General features: G+C 38.5%; 1 protein-coding gene across 8 annotated transcripts in view; it reads right to left on the bottom strand.

Moving 5' to 3' along the window:
• Positions 1-216: 216 nt before the first annotated feature.
• pou2f2a (POU class 2 homeobox 2a) overlaps positions 217-22,904 on the bottom strand; it is a 228,820-nt gene continuing 206,132 nt past the window's right edge. For 6 of the 8 annotated variants that reach the window (XM_062047389.1, XM_062047391.1, XM_062047385.1 and 3 more), the window contains one exon: positions 21,091-22,221. In XM_062047389.1, the coding sequence (XP_061903373.1) occupies positions 21,860-22,221 (362 nt within the window). In that variant the 3' untranslated portion in view covers positions 21,091-21,859. Of the gene's footprint in view, positions 393-462; positions 593-21,090; positions 22,222-22,904 lie in introns of those variants that run through there. The other 2 variants (XM_062047392.1, XM_062047393.1) reach the window with 2 other exon arrangements.

Raw genomic sequence — 22,904 nt, forward strand, 5'->3', positions numbered from 1 at the left:
AAATATACTTTTTAAGAATGACCAAGGATCTACAACAATTTCCCTATTTCAATAAAAGGTATAAGGTGATCACATAAAAATACAAGATGAATTAAACTGTTAATCAAGTGTTGATATCCTCACCTCTACTTGACACAGAGTGTTTGGTTCTGCTGGGCCTGGTCCCGTGTGGTCCCCACGTTGAGACTGAGGCCCATTCAGCACTGTGAGGACGCTTGTGTGCGCCCCAGAGAGCGGGCCTGGTTCTCGGGCCTGCGGGTTCCGAGGCGCCGGTTCCCAGCAGAGAGGCCGCCCCGAAGCGCACAAACAAACAGACGGACGAGGGGGCAACCAGGACCACCCCAAGACTGGCAGCGTTATTTGATGACAGCAGTCCAAAGCACACACAGACACTGAGGTGAAGTGTTAGAAACGCCAAAGGAGCGAGCGGATCAGGATCCTGGTTTCATCCAGGCCACTCACGTGTGGGCTCGAGTCAGAACTCATCAAACGCAGAAAGAACCTTCAGGCCTTCCTGGTGTTGCAGGTCGGAAGGTCCGTCCACACATGAAATATCCATAAAGGTTGGTTGTGCTCGGGGGCCTCCTGGGGACTTGGACAAAAGAACCATCAAGTTAAAAATCTGACGCCATCTTGGTGTCGCTGGCGGCATTGCGGACAAACAAAGCAAAAAAGTTCCACTCGGCGAATAAAGGTTAGCCAGTTAGCTTAGCACAGGGATGTTCAACTCAATTATCTTATCATTTCCAGAAGGCTAACGACCGGGGGGCCGAACTTCTCTATCACTGTCAGTTTTATTTAGAGATGTCCAATAATGGCTTTTTTGCTTACATCCCATATTCCGATATTGTCCAACTCTTAATTACCGATTCCGATATCAACCGATACCGATATATACAGTCGTGGAATTAACACATTATTATGCCTAATTTTGTTGTGATGCCCCGCTGGATGCATTAAACAATGTAACAAAGTTTTCCAAAATAAATCAACTCAAGTTATGGAAAAAAATGCCATATTTATTATTGAAGTCACAAAGTGCATAATTTTTTTTAACATGCCTCAAAACAGCAGCTTGGAATTTGGGACATGCTCTCTCAGGGAGGTTGAGGTGGGCGGGGTTAAGGGTCGGGTAGCGGGGGATGTATATTGCAGCGTCGCGGAAGAGTTAGTGCTGCAAGGGGTTCTGGGTATTTGTTCTGTTGTGTTTATGTTGTGTTACGGTGCGGATGTTCTCCCGAAATGTGTTTGTCATTCTTGTTTGGTGTGGGTTCACAGTGTGGCGCATATTTGTAACAGCGTTAAAGTTGTTTATACGGTCCACCCTCAGTGTGACCTGTATGGCTGTTGACCAAGTATTTCCTTGCATTTACTTGTGTGTGTGAAAAGCCGTAGATATTATGCGATTGGGCCGGCACGCAAAGGCAGTGCCTTTAAAGTTTATTGGTGCTCTGTACTTCTCCCTACGTCCGTATACACAGCGGCGTTTAAAAAAAACGATAATTTCCGATATTACATTTTAAAGCATTTATCAGCCGATAATATCGGCAGTCCGATATTATCGGACATCTCTAGTTTTATTGTGTACATTCCTGAGAACCAGCGTCTTCTACAGTGGACATTTGATTTTGGTCTATTTATTTTGTCAGCTACAGGAGCGCTCTGCTGTTTTTAAGGACCTTCTGTAAAAGAAAAAAAAAAGCTAGTCAAAGATCATCTCTATGACAGCACTTCAGTGTTTTTAACAATCTGCTGCAAAAAGGTGTGTTTTTTTAACTGAACTCACGGGCCACCAGTTGAATAGTGAAGTGGATCATAATTATATTGATCAGTGGTGTGCCGTCAGGGCCAGCAAAGCCTTCTCTGCTGGCCTAACATAACCAGAAATCATGGTCATAATTTAAGATAAAAGTCATTTTTTACTTACTTTCCCTAAATATCTAAAAATATTCTTATTCTCTTCATGTCATATTATGCTCCTCCCACACTGCAAAAACTGAAATCTAAGTAAGATTAAATATCTCAAATGAGGGTGATATTTGCTTATTTTCTGTCTGATAAGATAAGCGGCTTTACTTTGAGCTCCCCCCGGATGGCAGAGCTTCTCACCCTATCTCTAAGGGAGAGCCCCGCCATCTTGTCCTCAGCTCATGACCATAGGTGAGGATGGGAACGTAGATCGACCGGTAAATTGAGAGCTTTGCCTTCCGGCTCAGCTCCTTCTTCACCACAACGGATCGATACAGCGTCCGCATTACTGAAGACGCCGCACCGATCCGCCTGTCGATCTCACGATCCACTCTTCTCTCACTCGTGAACAAGACTCCGAGATACTTGAACTCCTCCACTTGGGGCAAGATCTCCTCCCCAACCTGTAGATGGCACTCCACCTTTTTCCGGGCGAGAACCATGGACTCGGACCTGGAGGTGCTGATTCTCATCCCAATTCGCTTCACACTCGGCTGCGAACCGATACAGTGAGAGCTGAAGATCCTGGCCAGATGAAGCCATCAGGACCACATCATCTGCAAAAAGCAGAGACCTAATCCTGCAGCCACCAAACCGGATCCCCTCAACGCCTTGACTGCGCCTAGAAATTCTGTCCATAAAAGTTATGAACAGAATCGGTGACAAAGGGCAGCCTTGGCGGAGTCCAACCCTCACTGGAAACGTGACTTACTGCCGGCAATGCGGACCAAGCTCGGTATCGATAAGGATTATCGATATTGGTATCGGCCTTATTCTAATGATATACATCTCTAACTGTAAGTGATTGTTTTACCATGTTTGTGGTTTGTATTTCTTGTTTAGCACTTAGCAATACTGCTACACGATGCTTAGTGTTGCTAATCCTCCTTATCTCCAGGTTCAAAAATAAAAGGTTTTGGATCATCGTTTGTCCCAAAGTCATCGTTGTTGGCTCTCATGAAGTCTACTTTTCGGACTATAAGCCGCTACTTTTTTTTCCTATGCTTTGAACCCTGCGGCTTTAAAAAAAAACCGGTGCGGCTAATTTATGTATTTTTCTTCGCTAATGGCTATAATGTTTTGTATTGAACAAATAGTTTTCATTAAACACAGACAGACACTGAAAAGGTGAGTTCTTGTTTGTGCAATGGCGCCAGAACAGGTTGTCAGCTAATACTCTAATATTGTTCAAATCAGTAACCGGTAGTAAAACCCCTGCTTTTCTCACGGCCCAAATAGTTTACAGTAGCACTATACATAATCATAATACCAGGGCGTCTAGTGAGGGGCATTTTGTACTCCCTCCTCCCAGGAAGAATGCTTTGTGGAAATCTTTTATTTATAGATCTGTATCGCTCTGGAATGACCTGCCTTGAATTCTCACCGGCATTGAAAGTAAACAGGTTTTTAAAAGGAAAGTAATATTTTATCTGAGTCTTTAAATTAGTTTGCTTGTTGATGATTTTTGTTTGGTTTTGTATTGTGTACACTGCAAAAAGTCAGTGTTCAACAACAAGGAAAAAAAATACAAAAATTAGGGGTATTTTATTTCAACTAAGCAAAATTATCTGCCAATAGAACAAGAAAATGTGGCTTGTCAAGACTTTCCAAAACAAGTCAAATTAGCTAACCTCAATGAACCCAAAAATACTTTAAAATAAGTATATTCTCACTAATAACAAGTGTACTACTATATGAGTACTTATTTTCTATTGTTTCATTGAAAATAAAACAGCAAAGTCCATTTGGCTGTCATCTGTTTTAATTATGAGACACAATTGTGTCAAAGTCATGATATTTCTTTACATGCTTGAAGTAAGAAATGATTACTTTAAAAAAGTAGTTTTATACTTGTGAGTGTTGATGTCACAGCTTTGCAACAGTTGATATTCTAGTTTCAAGCATGTTTTACTCAATATAGGTCATCAAATCTCAGCAACAAGCTGTAATATTTTACTGAGATCATTTAGGACCAAAACACTTAAAACAAGTAAAACACTCTAACATAAAATCTGCTAAGAGAGAAGAATTATCTTATCAGACAGAAAATAAGCAAATATCAGCCTTATTTGAGATATTTCATCTTACTTAGGTTTCAGTTTTTGCAGTGTAGTTATATTTATATGGTAATTATTATTCTGTGGCTGTAAATTGTTTGCTTGTTTTCTTATTGATGCTTTTATTTTTTTCCTGTGTTGTGTAGTTATAATTATGTGCTTTTACTTGAAATTGTATTGAGTTTGTGGACCCCAGGAAGACCAGTGGGTTGTTGTGGCAACCAGCTAATGGGGATCCTTAATAAAAATCAAATCAAATCTTTTGGACGAGTCCGCTCAATGCAGGTGCTGCTGGTTGAAAGTGCACTTCCTGTTTTGCGTCTTGAATCGGAAGTATATCCCGTCTTGTCTACTACTTTAGTCGTCCATAGCGTTTCTACACGTATGGATTCTTCATTCATCACTCCAAGCAACAATTGTACGTTTTACAATGTAACTAAAACAACTCATACTTATGTGCGATGTCTGTAGGAGTGTTTTCATGCACATTTGTACGTGCTATCGTAATGTAATCAAGCTAATGTCATTAGCATTAGCTAATATACTAACACATTTACGAGTGTCTGTGTTAGTATTATTAACTTAAAATGGCATTCTTTTTGTATTGTTTCAGTTTAAATAAACTCACCAAAATGTCACTGTGGAGTTATTGAGTCTGTTTAGCTGATTGGAGAGCTAGCTTCTGCAGCTAGTGGGTCCATGACCATGACTTCTGTTTTGTTTGATCAGCCGTTTTACAGGCACCGTTTGGAAACAATTAGGTATGTAAATAAACCTTTACAAAATCGTTCATACCGGTATATACACTATATTGCCAAAAGTATTTGGCCCCCCATCCAAATGATGAGAATCAGGTGTCCTAATCACTTGGCCCGGTGTATGAAATCAAGCACTTAGGCATGGAGGCTGTTTCTACAAACATTTGTGAAAGAATGGGCCACTCTCAGTGATTTCCAGCGTGGAACTGTCATAGGATGCCACCTGTGCAACAAATCCAGTCGTGAAATGTCCTCGCTCCTAAATATTCCAAAGTCAACTTTATTATAAGAAAAGTGAAGAGTTTGGGAACAACAGCAACTCAGCCACCAAGTGGTAGGCCACGTAAACTGACTGAGAGAGGTCGGCGGATGCTGAAGCGCAAAGTGCAAAGACTTTCTGCTACAGAGCTCCAAACTTCATGTGACCTTCCAATTAGCCCACGTACAGTACGCAGAGAGCTTCATGGAATGTGTTTCCATGGCCGAGCAGCTGCATCTAAGACATCACCACGTCCAATGCGTAGTGTGGGATGCAGTGGTGTAAAGCACGTCGCCACTGGACTCTAGAGCAGTGGAGACGCCTTCTCTGGACTGATGAGTCACGCTTTTCCATCTGGCAATCTGATGGACCTGTCTGGGTTTGGAGGTTGCCAGGAGAACGCTACATTTCGGACTGCATTGTGCTGAATGGGAAATTTGGTGGAGGAGGAATTATGGCGTGGGGTATATTGTAGCGTCCCGGTAGAGTTAGTGCTGCAAGGGATTCTGGGTATTTGTTCTGTTGTGTTACGGTGCGGATGTTCTCCCGAAATGTGTTTGTCATTCTTGTTTGGTGTGGGTTCACAGTGTGGCGCATATTTGTAAGAGTGTTAAAGTTGTTTATACGGACACCCTCAGTGTGACCTGTATGGCTGTTGACCAAGTATGCATTGCATTCACTTGTGTGTGTGAAAAGCCGTAGATATTATGTGACTGGGCCGGCACGCAAAGGCAGTGCCTTTAAGGTTTATTGGCGCTCTGTACTTCTCCCTTCGTCCGTGTACACAGCGGCGTTTTAAAAAGTCATAAATTGTACTTTTTGAAACCGATACCGATCATTTCCGATATTACATTTTAAAGCATTTATCGGCCGATTATATCGGCAGTCCGATATTATCAGACATCTCTACTTAGAATGCATCAAAAAAAGAAAGAAAAAACATATATTTTTCTTGTCTTACATAAGGATTGTGAATGATTGGCAAAATTCCCCCCAAAATGTGCAGGTCCCCTTTAAAATCTAGTCAAAGATAATCTCTATGACAGTGAGTGTTTTTAAAAATGCGAGTCTCTCACATGTTTGTTTTTTTGAACTGAACTCGAATTTGAACAGCCCAAATGATGAAAAAGAGAGGACCTGAGATGGAACCTTGAGGAACACCACTAGTTTCACTAGAGAAGTTAAACAGATGACGACTGACTGCATCTGAAGTTAACAAGCTACAACACCTAAGTTACATAAATCACTTTTTTTTTTAAAAAGTAGAGGACTTAAAGGGGAGCCTTGAGGAACGCCTCAGTTATGTAAATCCCAAGTTTGGACTTGCAAGGATCTGCCAATGTGTTTACAGTGTTCCAACAGGAGCACTCTTGTGTTTTTAGGAATTTGATGCAAACATGTTTGTCGCACAAGTTTCGAACTGAACTTGGGGGGGGGGGGGGGGGGGGGGGGCCGAATTTGGCCCCTGGACCGCCAGTTGAGTATCATCATTGACAGAGAAACTCACGATAACATCTTGTCTTTGGTCTAAATGTCGCACTTTATTCCTAACACGTACAAGTTTGCTTCCTCCCCCTTTTGTCCGCCGCCGACCCCCGAACGACAGGCACACACCCGCCGACGCGTTCAGGGACACGGCAGAAAGTCAGACACGGTGGAAGCAACAAGAAAAAGAAGATCAAGAAGCTTACAGAGTGACCTTTGTTACATCTTTTAGCATGGTCATCATCAATAATCATCAGTCACCATAGAAACGCAGCCTTCTACAAGACAAGAAGAAAAGAAAAGATGGAGTGGAGCTCTTTGGTTTTCACTATTGAGGTTTCTTTTTTCTTCTTGAGCAGTAAAATCGTTGCTGTCCTCTCATCAAACTTTGGATTTAAGCTGCATGGTAGAAAAAAAAACACAAAACAAACAAACAAAAGTTTTTGTTCACCTTAAAAAAACGTGACGGGCGCTTGTTGGACCGTCGAGGAGAGGAAACATTGATAAAGTTAAGTTAAGTTAAGCATCCTGAATGTCTACTTTGGTAAAGACGCTCGTTTTTGCCGAGAGAAACAAAGAGGTAAGAGTCGTCAAAGCTTTTCTACTCGACTTTAAAGCAAAAAAAAAGAAAAGAATGGCTAAAAGGTGATCAAATCTGTGAAGCTGCATGCTGGTTCATCTGCTATTTAGTAGAATTTTGTACAAAAAACTAGTAGAAAAATGGATTTTTGTCATGGTTTGTGTTGGATGATGAACTTTTTTTTCCGTACAATTTCCTACTAAATCCTGACGGTCTCAAAACGCGTCTGAGCCAGCCCAAGAAAACCCTTAAGTAGAATCCAATAAATTAATCAAAAACAAGACAATAAATAAATACAAATCAATAAATAACTGACATTTTGTACAATAAATACAAACAGTGAGAGATTAAAAAAATGTAAAGCTTTCGGGTTCTTACGTGAGAACCTTGAAGAACTAACAAGAACATTCTCAACACCCTATGGACCCCCTCCCCCCTCCCCCCACCCAGCCCACTTCCCGTTTCCACGGCGACGTCCTCCTATTTATCATCACCATAACTGTGATGATTCCTAACACAAAAAAAACATCCTCAGCTGCTTTATGATTTACAAACTGAAGTATATTATAAATCACATTACTGCAGGGGTGTCCAAAGTGCAGTCTGGGAGCCATTTTAGGCTGGCAGATCATTTTTTTCATATTCTAAAAATGTAATTATTTATTAATGAAGGGTAGAATTCCATATTACACTCATTTGCTTTATCAGCTATAACCTAAAGTTAAGATAGCTTATCATATTTTAATTAATCTACATTGAATGTAGAAAATCAATTGTTCTGAAGGAGGTTTGGACACCCGTGTATATGCAACATAAATACATGACAAAAAGTAATTATTATATTCATTTGGTTATTATCCTTTGTTACCTGACTTTTAAATGATAACATAATAATTTAGTCGCTTTATAGTTCTACATGATACACAAATAATAGCTCCATACTTCCACCACATAATGCAAAAATAATAATTTAACAGCTTCCTAATTCTAAATAATACAACAATTTAGTAACCCATTTCTTTAAATTATAATACAAAATAATATTTAAATAGATTCATTGTTTAAAAAATTATAATAGAAAATAATATTTAATAGATTCATTGTTTAAAATTATAATACAAAATAATATTTAATAGATTCATTGTTTAAAAAATTATAATACAAAATAATCATTAAGTAAATTCATAAATTAAAGATTTGGTAATCTAATGGTTCTAAATTATAATACTAAATAATTTAACACCTTGAAATTAATAAATATTAATAAAATAATGATTATCGAAATCGATTTTCCACTTTTTAAAGTTGAAAGAATATAAAAAATTCAATTAAATACACAATAATAATAATAATAATATTTAATAGATTCATTGTTTAAAATTATAATACAAAAGAATATTTAATAGATTCATTGTTTAAAATTATAATACAAAATAATATTTAATAGATTAATTGTTTAAAAAATTACAATACAAAATAATCATTAAGTAAATTCATAAATTCTAAATTAAAGATTTTGTAATCTAATGGTTCTAAATTATAATACTAAATAATTTAACACCTTGAAATTAATAAATATTAATAAAATAATGATTATCAAAATCGATTTTCCTCTTTTTAAAGTTAAAAAAATATTTAAAAAATTCAATTAAATACACAATAATAATAATAATAATGATGATGAGTCAGCAGCTGAAGGAAAAAGAAAAAAAATCAGTGATAACTTGTATATCCATAAAAAGATGAAACTGCTATTGTTAGTCTGAAGTAACTCGACACCAACACGCACACGCACACGCACACACACACACACACACACACACACACACACACACACACACACACACACACACACACACACACACACACACACACACACACACACACACACACACACACACACACACACACACACACGCAGTCTTACAGCTTGTGCATCGGTTTGGTTGTTCTACTGTATTTGGTTCAGTTCTACGTTCAAAAAGTTTTGGTTTTTACCACTTTTGGCGTTGATTTCGTTTTTTTGCACATCATGGAAAAGTCGCTTTCTGTGGTGGTTGTTGTGTGAAGACGCTACACCATCACAGTGTTCTCCACTCAGTAAACAAGAAAGAAATCGACCATAAATATTTAAGATACGCCAGCTTACGAAAATAGGTAGGATAACGCCCCCCATCCCATATCCCCCACCCCCCCCACCCCACCCCACACATCACGTATAAAGCAATCGGTTGAGTCCTTACACCTTCGAGTCCTAACGTGGCCATCAAGTCCTAACATGGCCGTGGACAGGAACACTAACAAAGCCAAACACGGGGGAAAAAAATAAACTTTAACTCTGAGAGTCACTAAAGGTTCGTCCATGTTGGATCCACCTGTGAAGGAGGGCGAGGGGGCGAGGGGGGGGGGTCAGCGACCGTGTCGATACGAGAACATCACAGGTAAAAGACGGACAGACGGACACAAAACCGCCGCCCCTCCCTTCCCCATTTTCCTTGTTTCTATTTGGTTTGGGAGTGTCAGTCACTCTGACAACAGAAGTTGTAGTTTTTGGTTGTTGTTTTGTTTTTTTTTTTTGGTTCTTTTTGGTTTCATGATCCGCTGCTCTGAGCGCACCTCTTCCTTCTTCTTTTAACCCCTGCAGCTTTTGGTACCTTTGGCTCCTCATCCTTCATCGCTTTTCTTTTGGTCCTTTGATGGGATCTTTGGAGACAAAGGAGGGAGGGAGGCAGGCGGGAGGAAGGGATGGAGGGCAGGGCTTTTGTTCTTTTTTTTTTGGTTTGGACTGTGTGTGTGTGTGTGTGTTCTTGTATTTCTACCCTTCTTGAGACAACAAGGAAAAGTACCTGCCATATGAGGACCGGTGATCAAGTTAGGACCCAAATCATGGTCCTAATACGGAAAACCATTGAGTCTAGAGCAGTGGTTCTTAACCTGGGTTCGATGGAACCCTAGGGGTTCAGTGAGTCGGGCTCAGGGGTTCGGCGGAGGTCAAGACACACCCGACTCATCGTGTAAATAAAAACTTCTCCCTATCGGCGTATTACGGATACGGCAACAGCTGACTGGTTTGCAGGTGTGTAATTTGTGGTGAGTTTATGCACTGTGTTGGTTTTGTTGTTTGAACAAGGTGATGTTCATGCACGGTTCATTTTGTACACCAGTAATAAAACATGGTAACACTTTAGTATGGGAACATATTCACCATTAATTAGTTGCTTATTAACATGCAAATTAGTAACATTTTGGCTCTTAACTAGTCATTATTAAGTACTTATTAATGCCTTATTCGGCGTGGTCTTATTATAACCCTAACCAAATAACTCTAAATTACGTCTTTGTTACTTAGAATATGTTCCCCATACTAAAGTGTTACCAAAAACATATAACTTTGTCTTGAATTTGAAATAAAACATTTTATTTTTCACTAAAGAAGGGTTCGGTGAATGCGCATATGAAACTGGTGGGGTTCGGTACCTCCAACAAGGTTAAGAACCACTGGTCTAGAGTCTGTGAACATTGCTCCAAAGTCCGGATTTTTTGTTGTTGATTTAATGTGCATACAAAAGTAAACATTGACAGGTGCAAAGGCAGCAATATATGATAAGAAAAGAGGGCAGCTAAGGACTTCCCTAGTCATCCCCGGAAAAAACCCGCCAGGGGAACAGCTGATTTTACGACTTCCGGTGCTGATGTAAGACAACGCGCGTACTAAGACTATAGTGGCCATTAACAATTAGCTTCTACAGCCGGGTTGCCCAAAGTGCGGCACAGGGGCCATCTGTGGTCCGTGACTCGTTTGTCATCGGCCTTAAGCACATTACAAAAAACAAGAAAATAGAGAATGTCTCATTTGCACCCCTGGTGGTGAAATCTATCAAAATTAGGGTGGTCCCGAAAAGGAGGGATTTTTCAAATTGACTGTGTGTCGGTTTTAAAAGTGCTCCCCCTCTGGTCAACATATGAAATAACAAGTGTGTGTACACATTTGAAGTGCTCCCCCTCTTGCTAACATATGTAATAACAAGTGCGTGTACGAAATTTAAATGCGCTCCCTATGGCCAAAATTAATAATAATGAAAAAAAAAATTATATAGAGCAGTGGTTCTTAACCTGGGTTCGATCGAACCCTAGGGGTTCGGTGAGTCGGCCTCAGGGGTTCGGCGGAGGTCAAGACACACCCGACTAATCGTGTAAATAAAAACTTGTCCCTATCGACGTATTACGGATACCCCCAAACAATGTTCCCTCTAATTTTCCATATGCGTGAGCAAACGCAAAAACTCCTTGAGCATTCATGTGGAGCACATGTGAGCGACGTCGGACGTGCACATGCACTGTGGCCACACCTGCAGCACACCTGTCCCAAACCTGACTAAATAATAAGTTCAATGTGTTATTATTATAATCAAATGACAGCAGTAATTTCCATGAGATTATTTTCTAACATAAATATTTTTGGCCAACTTAAAATGATAATAACATAAAATATTGTTTTTCATGAGCTGTGCACTAGTATTGTATGTCTGGGTGGAGGTCCTGCTTTGGAAATAATGTGTACCCCTTTCAGATATCGCATTTAGGTCCCACTAAAACATTCACATGTTGCACAATGAGATGTAAACATGGGATCATGTGTACATTCCTGTAACTTTCTGTTTGTAAAATATATCTTTATTAGTATTTCTTTAATATAATAACATAATTTCATGATTATTTATAAATTAAGATTAAATTAAGAATTTTTTGTTTTATTTTTTACTAGAGAAGGGTTCGGTGAATGCGCAATGAAACTGGTGGGGTTCGGTACCTCCAACAAGGTTAAGAACCACTGATATAGAGATATACTGTAATAACTTGAAGTAAATAATGAAGATTAAAAAACAATTACAAACCAAAAAAAACAACTAAAAGCTTACCTTTTTTATATTTTGCATAGTATGTATATATTATTAATGTTGTAAATACAAATCTTTATATATCTACAAAGGGTGGTCCTAAAGAGGTAGGTATTTTTCGGAGGTCTCAAGAAAGTAACAAATACAAGAATGTGTGTGTGTGTGTGTGTGTGTGTGTGTGTGTGTGTGTGTGTTTCCCCTGACGGGAGCTGAGGTCTCCCCCCCCCTCCCCCCCGTGTTGCGGTGTGGACAGCTGAGTGCGGAGACAACGCTGCCACAGGCGGTTACTTTGGTATCCAAGAGTCTGCTGGGAGGTGAGCGGTCTGACGTGACGACGATTTATGATGATGATAAAAGATGAAGATGATGCATGGAGGCCATGAGAAATAAGAGCCTGTAGGGGGCGCCCTCCTGCGTGAAAACTTTGGTTTCGGCAAACTTCCTGGCGATGATGATGAAGGGGATGAAATTCCTGATAAATGTGTTTTGAGGCGCTGCAGAAAAACCACAACAAGGTGGAGGGAATGTTCGGCGGCACAGGAAAGTGATACGCATGGAAACATGAAGGGAAAGCCATTATTAGGCATCGTCAGGGCAGCTGGAGCCTATCCCAGCTGACTTGAGGTGACTACAGAAGGTGCATCCGATTTAAATAGAACATCTTTGTCAAGTCAAACTCTTGTTTTGTACAGAGCCACTGCTGAGTGAAATACAGTACAGGCCAAAAGTTTGGACACACTGCAAAAACTGAAATCTAAGTAAGATGAAATATCTCAAATAAGGCTGATATTTGCTTATTTTCTGTCTGATAAGATCATTCTTCTCACTTGGCAGATTTTATGTTAGAGTGTTTTACTTGTTTTGGGTTTTGGTCCTAAATGATGATATTACAGCTTGTTGCTGAGATTTTATGTCCTATATTGAGTAAAACATGCTTGGAACTAGAATATCAACTGTTGCAAAGCTGTGTCATCAACACTCACAAGTATAAAACTACCTTTTTAAAGTAATAATTTCTTACTTCAAGTATGAAAAAAAAATCATGATGCATGCATATCATTATGTCAAAATAATGGCACTAGCATTTACTTAATTTAAGAATATTTTTCAACATATTGAACAAAAAGGTCTCTTTTTTATAACGAGAAAAGTGCACTTGTTATTAGTGAGAATATACTTATTTTAAGGTATTTGGGGTTCATTGAGGTTAGCTAATTTGACTTGTTTTGGAAAGTCTTGACAAGCCAAATTTTCTTGTTCTATTGGCAGATAATTTTGCTTAGTTAAAATAAAATACCCCTAATTTTTGTATTTTTTTTCTTGTTTTCGAACACTGACTTTTTGCAGTGCACCTCCGCCTCATTCAATGCGTTTTCTTTATTTTCATGACTATTTACATGGTAGATTGTCACTGAAGGCATCAAAACTACGAATGAACACATGTGGAGTTATGTACTTAACAAAAAAAAGGTGAAATAACCGAAAACACGTTTTATATTCTGGTTTCTTCAAAATAGCCACCCTGTGCTCTGATTACTGCAGTGGTGTCAAACGTACGGCCCGAGGGCCGGGTCAGGCCCGCCAACAGGTTTTATCTGGACCTCGAGATGAGTTTGCCAAGTATAAAAATGAACCTGAAATTTTTGAATGAAAGAAACAGCTGTTCTAAATGTGTCCACTGGATGTCGCAATAGCAATTCTTTGTATCTGTGTAGATGATGCTACATATGTGCAAAATAAACCACATGATGTCGAGGAAAATTAGCAAACTACATAAATAACATACTGTGATTTGATTTTGATCTCGTTTTTTTATCTTGATAGGTTGAAAATTAACACCAATCATCACATAATTTATTCTGAAAATATAAATACCGTATTTTTCGGACTATAAGTCGCAATTTTTTTTCATAGTTTGGCCGGGTGCGACTTATACTCAGGAGCGACTTATGTGTGAAATTATTAACACGTTACCGTAAAATATCAAATAATATTATTTAGCTCATTCACGTAAGAGACTAGACGTATAAGATTTCATGGGATTTAGCGATTAGGAGTGACAGATTGTTTGGTAAACGTATAGCATGTTCTATATGTTATAGTTATTTGAATGACTCTTACCCTAATATGTTACGTTAACATACCAGGCACGTTCTCAGTTGCTTATTTATGCCTCATATAACGTACACTTATTCAGCCTGTTTTTCACTATTCTTTATTTATTTTAAATTACCTTTCAAATGTCTATTCTTGGTGTTGGCTTTTATCAAATACATTTCCCCAAAAATGCGACTTATACTCCAGTGCGACTTATATATGTTTTTTTCCTTCTTTATTATGCATTTCCGGCCGGTGCGACTTATACTCCGGAGCGACTTATACTCCGAAAAATACGGTACACATATTTATGTGCGACTTAAATAGTTATGTGCTCTGTAGCCCGGAAATGACGGTAGTAGTAGTGTTGTTGAAGGAAAAGCGAACGTTGTGATGCGTCTGTGAAATGAATACGCCACCATATGCTTAAAATAAGCAAAAATATGTAAATATTACATGTTATTATGAATGTGCCTGTATACTTGATGGAGGTTTTTGGAGCACTTTACAGGCGGAATATAGCGACTCCCATTTCCTCCATTGTTAGCTGACTTTTGCTAGCGCTTATTTACAACTTAGAATTAGAGATGTCCGATAATGGCTTTTTTGCCGATATCCGATATTCTCCAACTCTTAATTACCGATTCCGATACGACAAATAAATAACCGCAACATGTAAGTCTAAAAAAACCAAAACAACAACATTATGATTTGGACAATTTCAGAATGTGCTCGTTCTATTTTTAAACAAAGAAAACAATCTGAAGCTGTCTTTATTTTTAAGTTATCGTGCCGTGATTTGACCAGTCCGGCCCACTTGGGAGTAGATTTTTCTCCATGTGGCCCTCGATCTGAAATGAGTTTGACAGTGTGTGAATGGGTGTATGTAGAAAACAGTGTCAAAGCGCTTTGAGTTCCTTAAAAAGGTAGAAAAGCGCTATACAAGTACGACCCATTTACCATTTACCCCTGGATTACTGCTTTACACACTCTTGGCATGCTCTCGATGAGCTTCAAGCACACCTGTGAAGGGAAAACCATTTCAGGCGACTACCTCTTGAAGCTCATCGAAAGAATGCCAAGAGTGTGCAAAAAAGTAATCAGAGCAAAGGGCGGCTATTTTGAAGAAACTAGAATATAAAACATGTTTACGGTTATTTCACCTTTTTTTGTAAAGTACATAACTCCACATGTGTTCATTCATAGTTTTGATGCCTTCAGTGACAATCTACAATGTAAATAGTCATGAAAATGAGAAGGTGTGTCCAAACTTTCGGCCTGTACTGTACATTGAGTACGTATTACTTCATTTTTTACGATCATAGTGTACAGATAACAACAAATCTGGTTTTAACCAAGTTTAAAAATAGTCATGAAGTTGAATATATCAAGCTACTAGTTTCCTTAATCAGTAAATAAACTGAAAAAAAAACTTCCTGAGCTTTTAAATGGTCTCTTAGTCTGCAGTGAAGTACTGAAGTATAACTAGCTAACTCGTCAAAAAATGATGTAATTTATGGAGATGCATGTGTACGTTAAAGTCAGACAGGTGGTATGACGCAGGGGTCCAAAACTGAAAGGATACGGGGGCCACTCGGATACAAACAGAGATATGCTGAGACACTAGGGCTGGGCGATACAACGATAGACACGTAATCGATATCAATAAAAAGTGTGTTCGATAAAAAGGTTCAATGTTTTTTGTTTTTTTCTTTGTCAGAGGAAAGCGGAAGTTGCAAAGCAAGGTTGGTAGCATGAACTAAGGCACTCGCTCTCTGGTAACCGAGCAACGCAGCAAGTACTGAAAAACAACCTTTGGACAAACAGTTCTGTCGGTCCAAGGAAGTCATTTTTGGAACAGACTTCCCGGTAATATTAGATATGAATATTTTTACACTTTTAAAAAGCATCTTAAAATGTGTCTCACTTTGACAAATTTCATTGTCTTTATTTTTTGTGTCTGTATTTTTGACATTGTAATGTTTTATTGTCCTTCTGTGTTTTTGTTTTCATGTTTTGGAACTGCAGGTGTAAATGAGCAATTATGTCATAATCTGGCTGATTAAATCAGATTGTTCATCTGCGTGCTTTGTCCTGGTTAAACAACTCAGAAGTGGTCCCGGGTCAGTGGGAGGGACACGCTAACAGCCAATCAGGTAACAGTATCAACTATCAAGTTTGGTTGGGCCATCTTGTTGTCGATTATAAGAGTAAAGTCCAAATGAGTGCTGCAGAGAGCAAAAAAATTGTGGATAAAACAGGAAAAGTCACCTTGACAGTATGGTATTTTTTGGATTTTTTAATCAAACGGACCCACCAAGACCGATAATACCACACCCATCTTGTAACATCGCAAACTTGTTTACGTATGCAGTACCAATGGGGTATATGGCTATTGAATGATACCCTTATGGGTACCATCTGATGGCGACTGCACTGTATGTGGACTTTGACTAAAAACTGCTGCACTTTATATACTTCTGCACTTTAAATGAAGCTGCTAAAATACTGTAAGTTGACCGCCCACTGATATGTAACTCACATACCCTCTATGTATTCTACTTTTATTTGAAATTGCTTATCATTATGTCATTTCAATATTGTTGTGTGTTTTCAATCCCGTGTAATGTTACTTGTGGATGTTAGATGAAAGGACTACAGATGGAAATTAGCATGGTGCAGCCATCTTCTTAATATAAATGCACAATGTCCTTCAAATAAACAAACCTAGTCGCACTCACCCTTTAGAGCACAGCTGTAACTTCCTAGCAGTAAACCTGCAGAAAATAGTTCTTCTCAGGTTTCTCTGTGTACCGTATTTTTCGGACTATAAGTCGCAGTTTTTTTCGAAGATTGGCCGGGGGTGCGACTTATACTCAGGAGCGACTTATGTGTGAAATTATTAACACATTAGCGTAAAATATCAAATGACATTATTTAGCTCATTCACGTAAGAGACTAGACGTATAAGATTTCATGGGATTTAGCGATTAGGAGTGACGGATTGTTTGGTAAACGTATAGCATGTTCTATATGTTATAGTTATTTGAATGACTCTTACCATAATATGTTACGTTAACATACCAGGCACGTTCTCAGTTGCTTATTTATGCCTCATATAACGTACACTTATTCAGCCTGTTGTTCACTATTCTTTGTTTATTTTAAATTGCCTTTCAAATGTCTATTCTTGGTGTTGGCTTTTATCAAATACATTTCCCCCAAAATTCCGACTTATACTCCAGTGCGACTTATATATGCTTTTTTTAAGAGATGTCCGATAATATCGGCCTGCCGATATTATCAGCCGATAAATGCTTTAAAATGTAATATTGGAAATTATCGGTATCGTTTTTTTTATTATCGGTATCGTTTTTTTTTTTATTTAATTTTTTTATTTTTGTATTAAATCAACATAAAAAACACAAGATACACTTACAATTAGTGCACCAACCCAAAAAACCTCCCTCCCCCATTTACACTCATTCACACAAAAGGGTTGTTTCTTTCTGTTATTAATATTCTGGTTCCTACATTATATATCAATATATATCAATACAGTCTGCAAAGGATACAGTCCGTAAGCACACATGATTGTGCGTGCTGCTGGTCCACTAATAGTACTAACCTTTAACAGTTAATTTGACTCATTTTCATTAATTGCTAGTTTCTATGTAATGTTTTTATATTGTTTTACTTTCTTTTTTATTCAAGAAAATGTTTGTAATTTATTTATCTTATTTTATTTTATAATTAAAAAAAAAAAAGAACCTTATCTTTACCATACCTGGTTGTCCAAATTAGGCATAATAATGTGTTAATTCCACGACTGTATATATCGGTATCGGTTGATATCGGTTTCGGTGATTAAGAGTTGGACAATATCGGAATATCGGATATCGGCAAAAAAGCCATTATCAGACATCCCTAGTTTTTTTCCTTCTTTATTATGCATTTTCGGCCGGTGCGATTTATACTCCGGAGCGACATATACTCCGAAAAATACGGTACATTGTAACACTTTGCACTATTTTGTTACACTTGATTAAGCATTTCTTACATGTTCCTTATTTTTTGCACCTTCATTTTAACAGCTCATTGTTAAATGTTCAATGGGATTTTGGAATTGTTAGACTGAGTGTTTTCCATGCTTGTGTTGACATTTCCTTTCCATTCTGCCGTGATAGCTGAGAGGATTATAATGAGAGGAAGGTTACATTTTAAATAAAAATGTAAAAATTAGGGATGTCCGATAATGGCTTTTTTGCCGATATTCCGATATTGTCCAACTCTTAATTACAGATACCGATATCAACCGAAACCGATATATACAGTCGTGGAATTAACACATTATTATGCCTAATTTGGACAACCAGGTATGGTGAAGATAAGGTCCTTTTTTTAAAATAATAATAAAATAAAATAAGATAAATAAATTAAAAACATTTTCTTGAATAAAAAAGAAAGTAAAACAATATAAAAACAGTTACATAGAAACTAGTAATTAATGAAAATGAGTAAAATTAAGTGTTAAAGGTTAGTACTATTAGTGGACCAGCAATCATGTGTGCTTACGGACTGTATCCCTTGCAGACTGTATTGATATATATTGATATATAATGTAGGAACCAGAATATTAATAACAGAAAGAAACAACCCTTTTGTGTGAATGAATGTAAATGGGGGAGGGAGGTTTTTTGGGTTGGTGCACTAATTGTAAGTGTATCTTGTGTTTTTTATGTTGATTTAATTTAAAAAAAACAAAAAAAAAACGATACTGATAAAAAAAAAACGATACCGATAATTTCCGATATTACATTTTAAAGCATTTATCGGCATCCCTACAAGATGCACTTACAATTAGTGCACCAACCCAAAAAACCTCCCTGCCCCATTTACACTCATTCACACAAAAGCGTTGTTTCTTTCTGTTATTAATATTTCTGGTTCCTACATTATATATCAATATTAGGAATGTCCGATAATGGCTTTTTGCCGATATCCGATATTGTCCAACTCTTAATTACTGATACCGATATCAACCGATACCGATATATACGGTCGTAGAATTAACACATTATTATGCCTAATTTGGACAACAAGGTATGGTGAAGATAAGGTCCTTTTTTAAAAAAATAAAAAAAATAAAATAAGATAAATAAATTAAAAAACATTTTCTTGAATAAAAAGAAAGTAAAACAATATAAAAGCAGTTACATAGAAACTAGTAATTAATGAAAATTAGTAAAATTAAGTGTTAAAGGTTAGTACTATTAGTGGACCAGCAGCACGCACAATCATGTGTGCTTACGGACTGTATCCCTTGCAGACTGTATTGATATATATTGATATATAATGTAGGAACCAGAATATTAATAACAGAAAGAAACAACCCTTTTGTGTGAATGAGTGTAAATGGGGGAGGGAGGTTTTTTGGGTTGGTGCACTAATTGTAAGTGTATCTTGTGTTTTTTATGTTGATTTAATTTAAAAAAAACAAAAAAAAACGATACCGATAAAAAAAAAACAACGATACCGATAATTTCCGATATTACATTTTAAAGCATTAATCGGCATCCCTACAAGATGCACTTACAATTAGTGCACCAACCCAAAAAACCTCCCTGCCCCATTTACACTCATTTACACAAAAGGGTTGTTTCTTTCTGTTATTAATATTTCTGGTTCCTACATTATATATCAATATTAGGAATGTCCGATAATGGCTTTTTGCCGATATCCGATATTGTCCAACTCTTAATTACCGATACCGATATCAACCGATACCAATATATACGGTCGTAGAATTAACACATTATTATGCCTAATTTGGACAACCAGGTATGGTGAAGATAAGGTCCTTTTTTAAAAAAATAAAAAAAATAAAATAAGATAAATAAATTAAAAAACATTTTCTTGAATAAAAAAGAAAGTAAAACAATATAAAAACAGTTACATAGAAACTAGTAATTAATGAAAATGAGTAAAATTAAGTGTTAAAGGTTAGTACTATTAGTGGACCAGCAGCACGCACAATCATGTGTGCTTACGGACTGTATCCCTTGCAGACTGTATTGATATATATTGATATATAATGTAGGAACCAGAATATTAATAACAGAAAGAAACAACCCTTTTGTGTGAATGAGTGTAAATGGGGGAGGGAGGTTTTTTGGGTTGGTGCACTAATTGTAAGTGTATCTTGTGTTTTTTATGTTGATTTAATTTTAAAAAACAAAAAAAACGATACCGATAATTTCCGATATTACATTTTAAAGCATTTATCGGCATCCCTACAAGATGCACTTACAATTAGTGCACCAACCCAAAAAACCTCCCTGCCCCATTTACACTCATTCACACAAAAGGGTTGTTTCTTTCTGTTATTAATATTCTGGTTCCTACATTATATATCAATATTAGGAATGTCCGATAATGGCTTTTTGCCGATATCCGATATTGTCCAACTCTTAATTACCGATACCGATATCAACCGATACCAATATATACGGTCGTAGAATTAACACATTATTATGCCTAATTTGGACAACCAGGTATGGTGAAGATAAGGTACTTTTTAAAAAATAAAAAAAAATAAAAATAAGATAAATAAATTAAAAAACATTTTCTTGAATAAAAAAGAAAGTAAAACAATATAAAAACAGTTACATAGAAACTAGTAATTAATGAAAATGAGTAAAATTAAGTGTTAAAGGTTAGTACTATTAGTGGACCAGCAGCACGCACAATCATGTGTGCTTACGGACTGTATCCCTTGCAGACTGTATTGATATATATTGATATATAATGTAGGAACCAGAATATTAATAACAGAAAGAAACAACCCTTTTGTGTGAATGAGTGTGAATGGGGGAGGGAGGTTTTTTGGGTTGGTGCACTAATTGTAAGTGTATTTTGTGTTTTTTATGTTGATTTTATTTTAAAAAAACAACAACAAAAACAAAAAAACGATACTGATAATAAAAAAAAAACGATACCGATAATTTCCGATATTACATTTTAAAGCATTTATCATCGCTAGTAAAAAATGTTTCTCCTAGTCCTTATTTACCGTAGCTCATAAAAAAATATCAATAATTATGGATATCAATCGATATAAAATCATGGCAAAGTTTTCAGCCCTATCACCCAGCCCTACCAAGTCAGCACAAAATCACACGTTGTGTTTTCGGGATGCAGTGCAACAATGTCCTGCTTGGCTTTGTGTTCTGTGTAAAAGGCACAAGCAGTGGAGAGGTAGAGAGGTCTGCTTGTAAATGTCAATCAGTCAATGAATGGAAAGGAATGAGATGAAAGTGAGAGTGAAATAGAAATGGCGAATGAGGTCGAAGCACGAATGCAAACGTCTAAAGCTTTTCTCTCCGTTTTTGTTTTTTAAGTATTTGGTTTCGAGTTTTTGGTACTTGTAGATATTTGGTGGCGGTGTTTGCCTCCCATCATGCACTTCTTCCTCCTGCCCTCCTCCGCTTCAGATCGTCTTTTTGGTTTCAAGTAGCCCCCCTCCTGGTCCCTCTGTCCGTACCAAGCTCCCTGGCCTCGTGGCCCCCACCCCCCCCCGCGTCCACTTGTGTACATTTTTGGCTTTGGAGGACGTCTGCATGGGGGTGGGGGGACGGAGAGGGAGTCGGCCGGGACAGAGATGGCTTTGGTTGAAAGGCGAGGTCGTGAGTAGACATTTTTTTTAAAGCTTGCTTCTCTCCTCCTCATGCCCTCCTTTAATGGGAACGCTTTGGTCGTCACTCGGCCATGGCGCCGCCCAGAGGCGGCGGCGAGGCTTCGCTGAAGGAGCAGAAGGAGGCGGGACTGGAACAGGGGGAATCCTCAGGGCACGAAGTGGGACTCATGAGGTTCCCGGCAGGCGGCGACCTGGAGAAGGCGGGTCTGAGCATGGCCCCTCCGCCGCCGCTCATCAGGCCCATGGCGGGCGGGGAGGCCGTCGCCATGGAGATGGAGGCCGTCACCATCGGGAGCAGGCCGGGGCGGTTGAGGAAGAGGGAGGGGCGCAGCGATGGAGGAACGGCGCCGCCGGCTGCGCCCAGAAGCATGTGACCTGCACCCGCCTCCATGAGAGACAGCTGACCGCTGTTGGCGGCCAGGGCTGCAAGGTGGGTGGGATGACGGAATAGGAATGAAGGAAGGAAGGAAGGAAGGAAATGAGGAAAGAAAAGCATTAAAATCATCCCAGAAACATGGAGGAAAACACAGTCAGGTTGCAGGGAGAGGAGAACCTTGTGGTTCTAGCAGCTAAGAGCGGAGAACCCTTCAGGGAAAACGAGGCAAGCGCTTATTTAGTCAACAGGAAGTGAGGGGCCTGTGCCTCCAAGCTGATTGGCCGTGAGGAATGTTGAGGCCGTGGTCATAGCGGACTCTTGTCACACATCACAGACCATCCTGATGGATTCTAGCCAGCAGCGTGGCCGCTTGTCATCTGACGCTTTGGCAGGCCACATTCATTTCCACACAATGGCTGATTAGAGAAAGTACCGCACGCACGCACACACGCACGCACGCACGCACGCACGCACGCACGCACGCACGCACGCACGCACGCACGCACACACACACACACACACACACACACACACACACACACACACACTAATGCTTAAAAAGTACCGTTCAGTTTAGTTTAAAATGTCCAATTCGCCGCTAAAGACCACTTAACCTCTTAAAGGCCTAAGTGACCACATGCGTGGACAGCACCTTTTAGCTCTTATTTCCAAAAGTGTGTACACTACTGAATTGGGGTCTTATGGCCACTTATGTGGACAGTTATACCGC

This window comes from Entelurus aequoreus, linkage group LG05 (genome assembly GCF_033978785.1).
Source record: "Entelurus aequoreus isolate RoL-2023_Sb linkage group LG05, RoL_Eaeq_v1.1, whole genome shotgun sequence".
NCBI classification, from domain to species: domain Eukaryota; kingdom Metazoa; phylum Chordata; class Actinopteri; order Syngnathiformes; family Syngnathidae; genus Entelurus; species Entelurus aequoreus.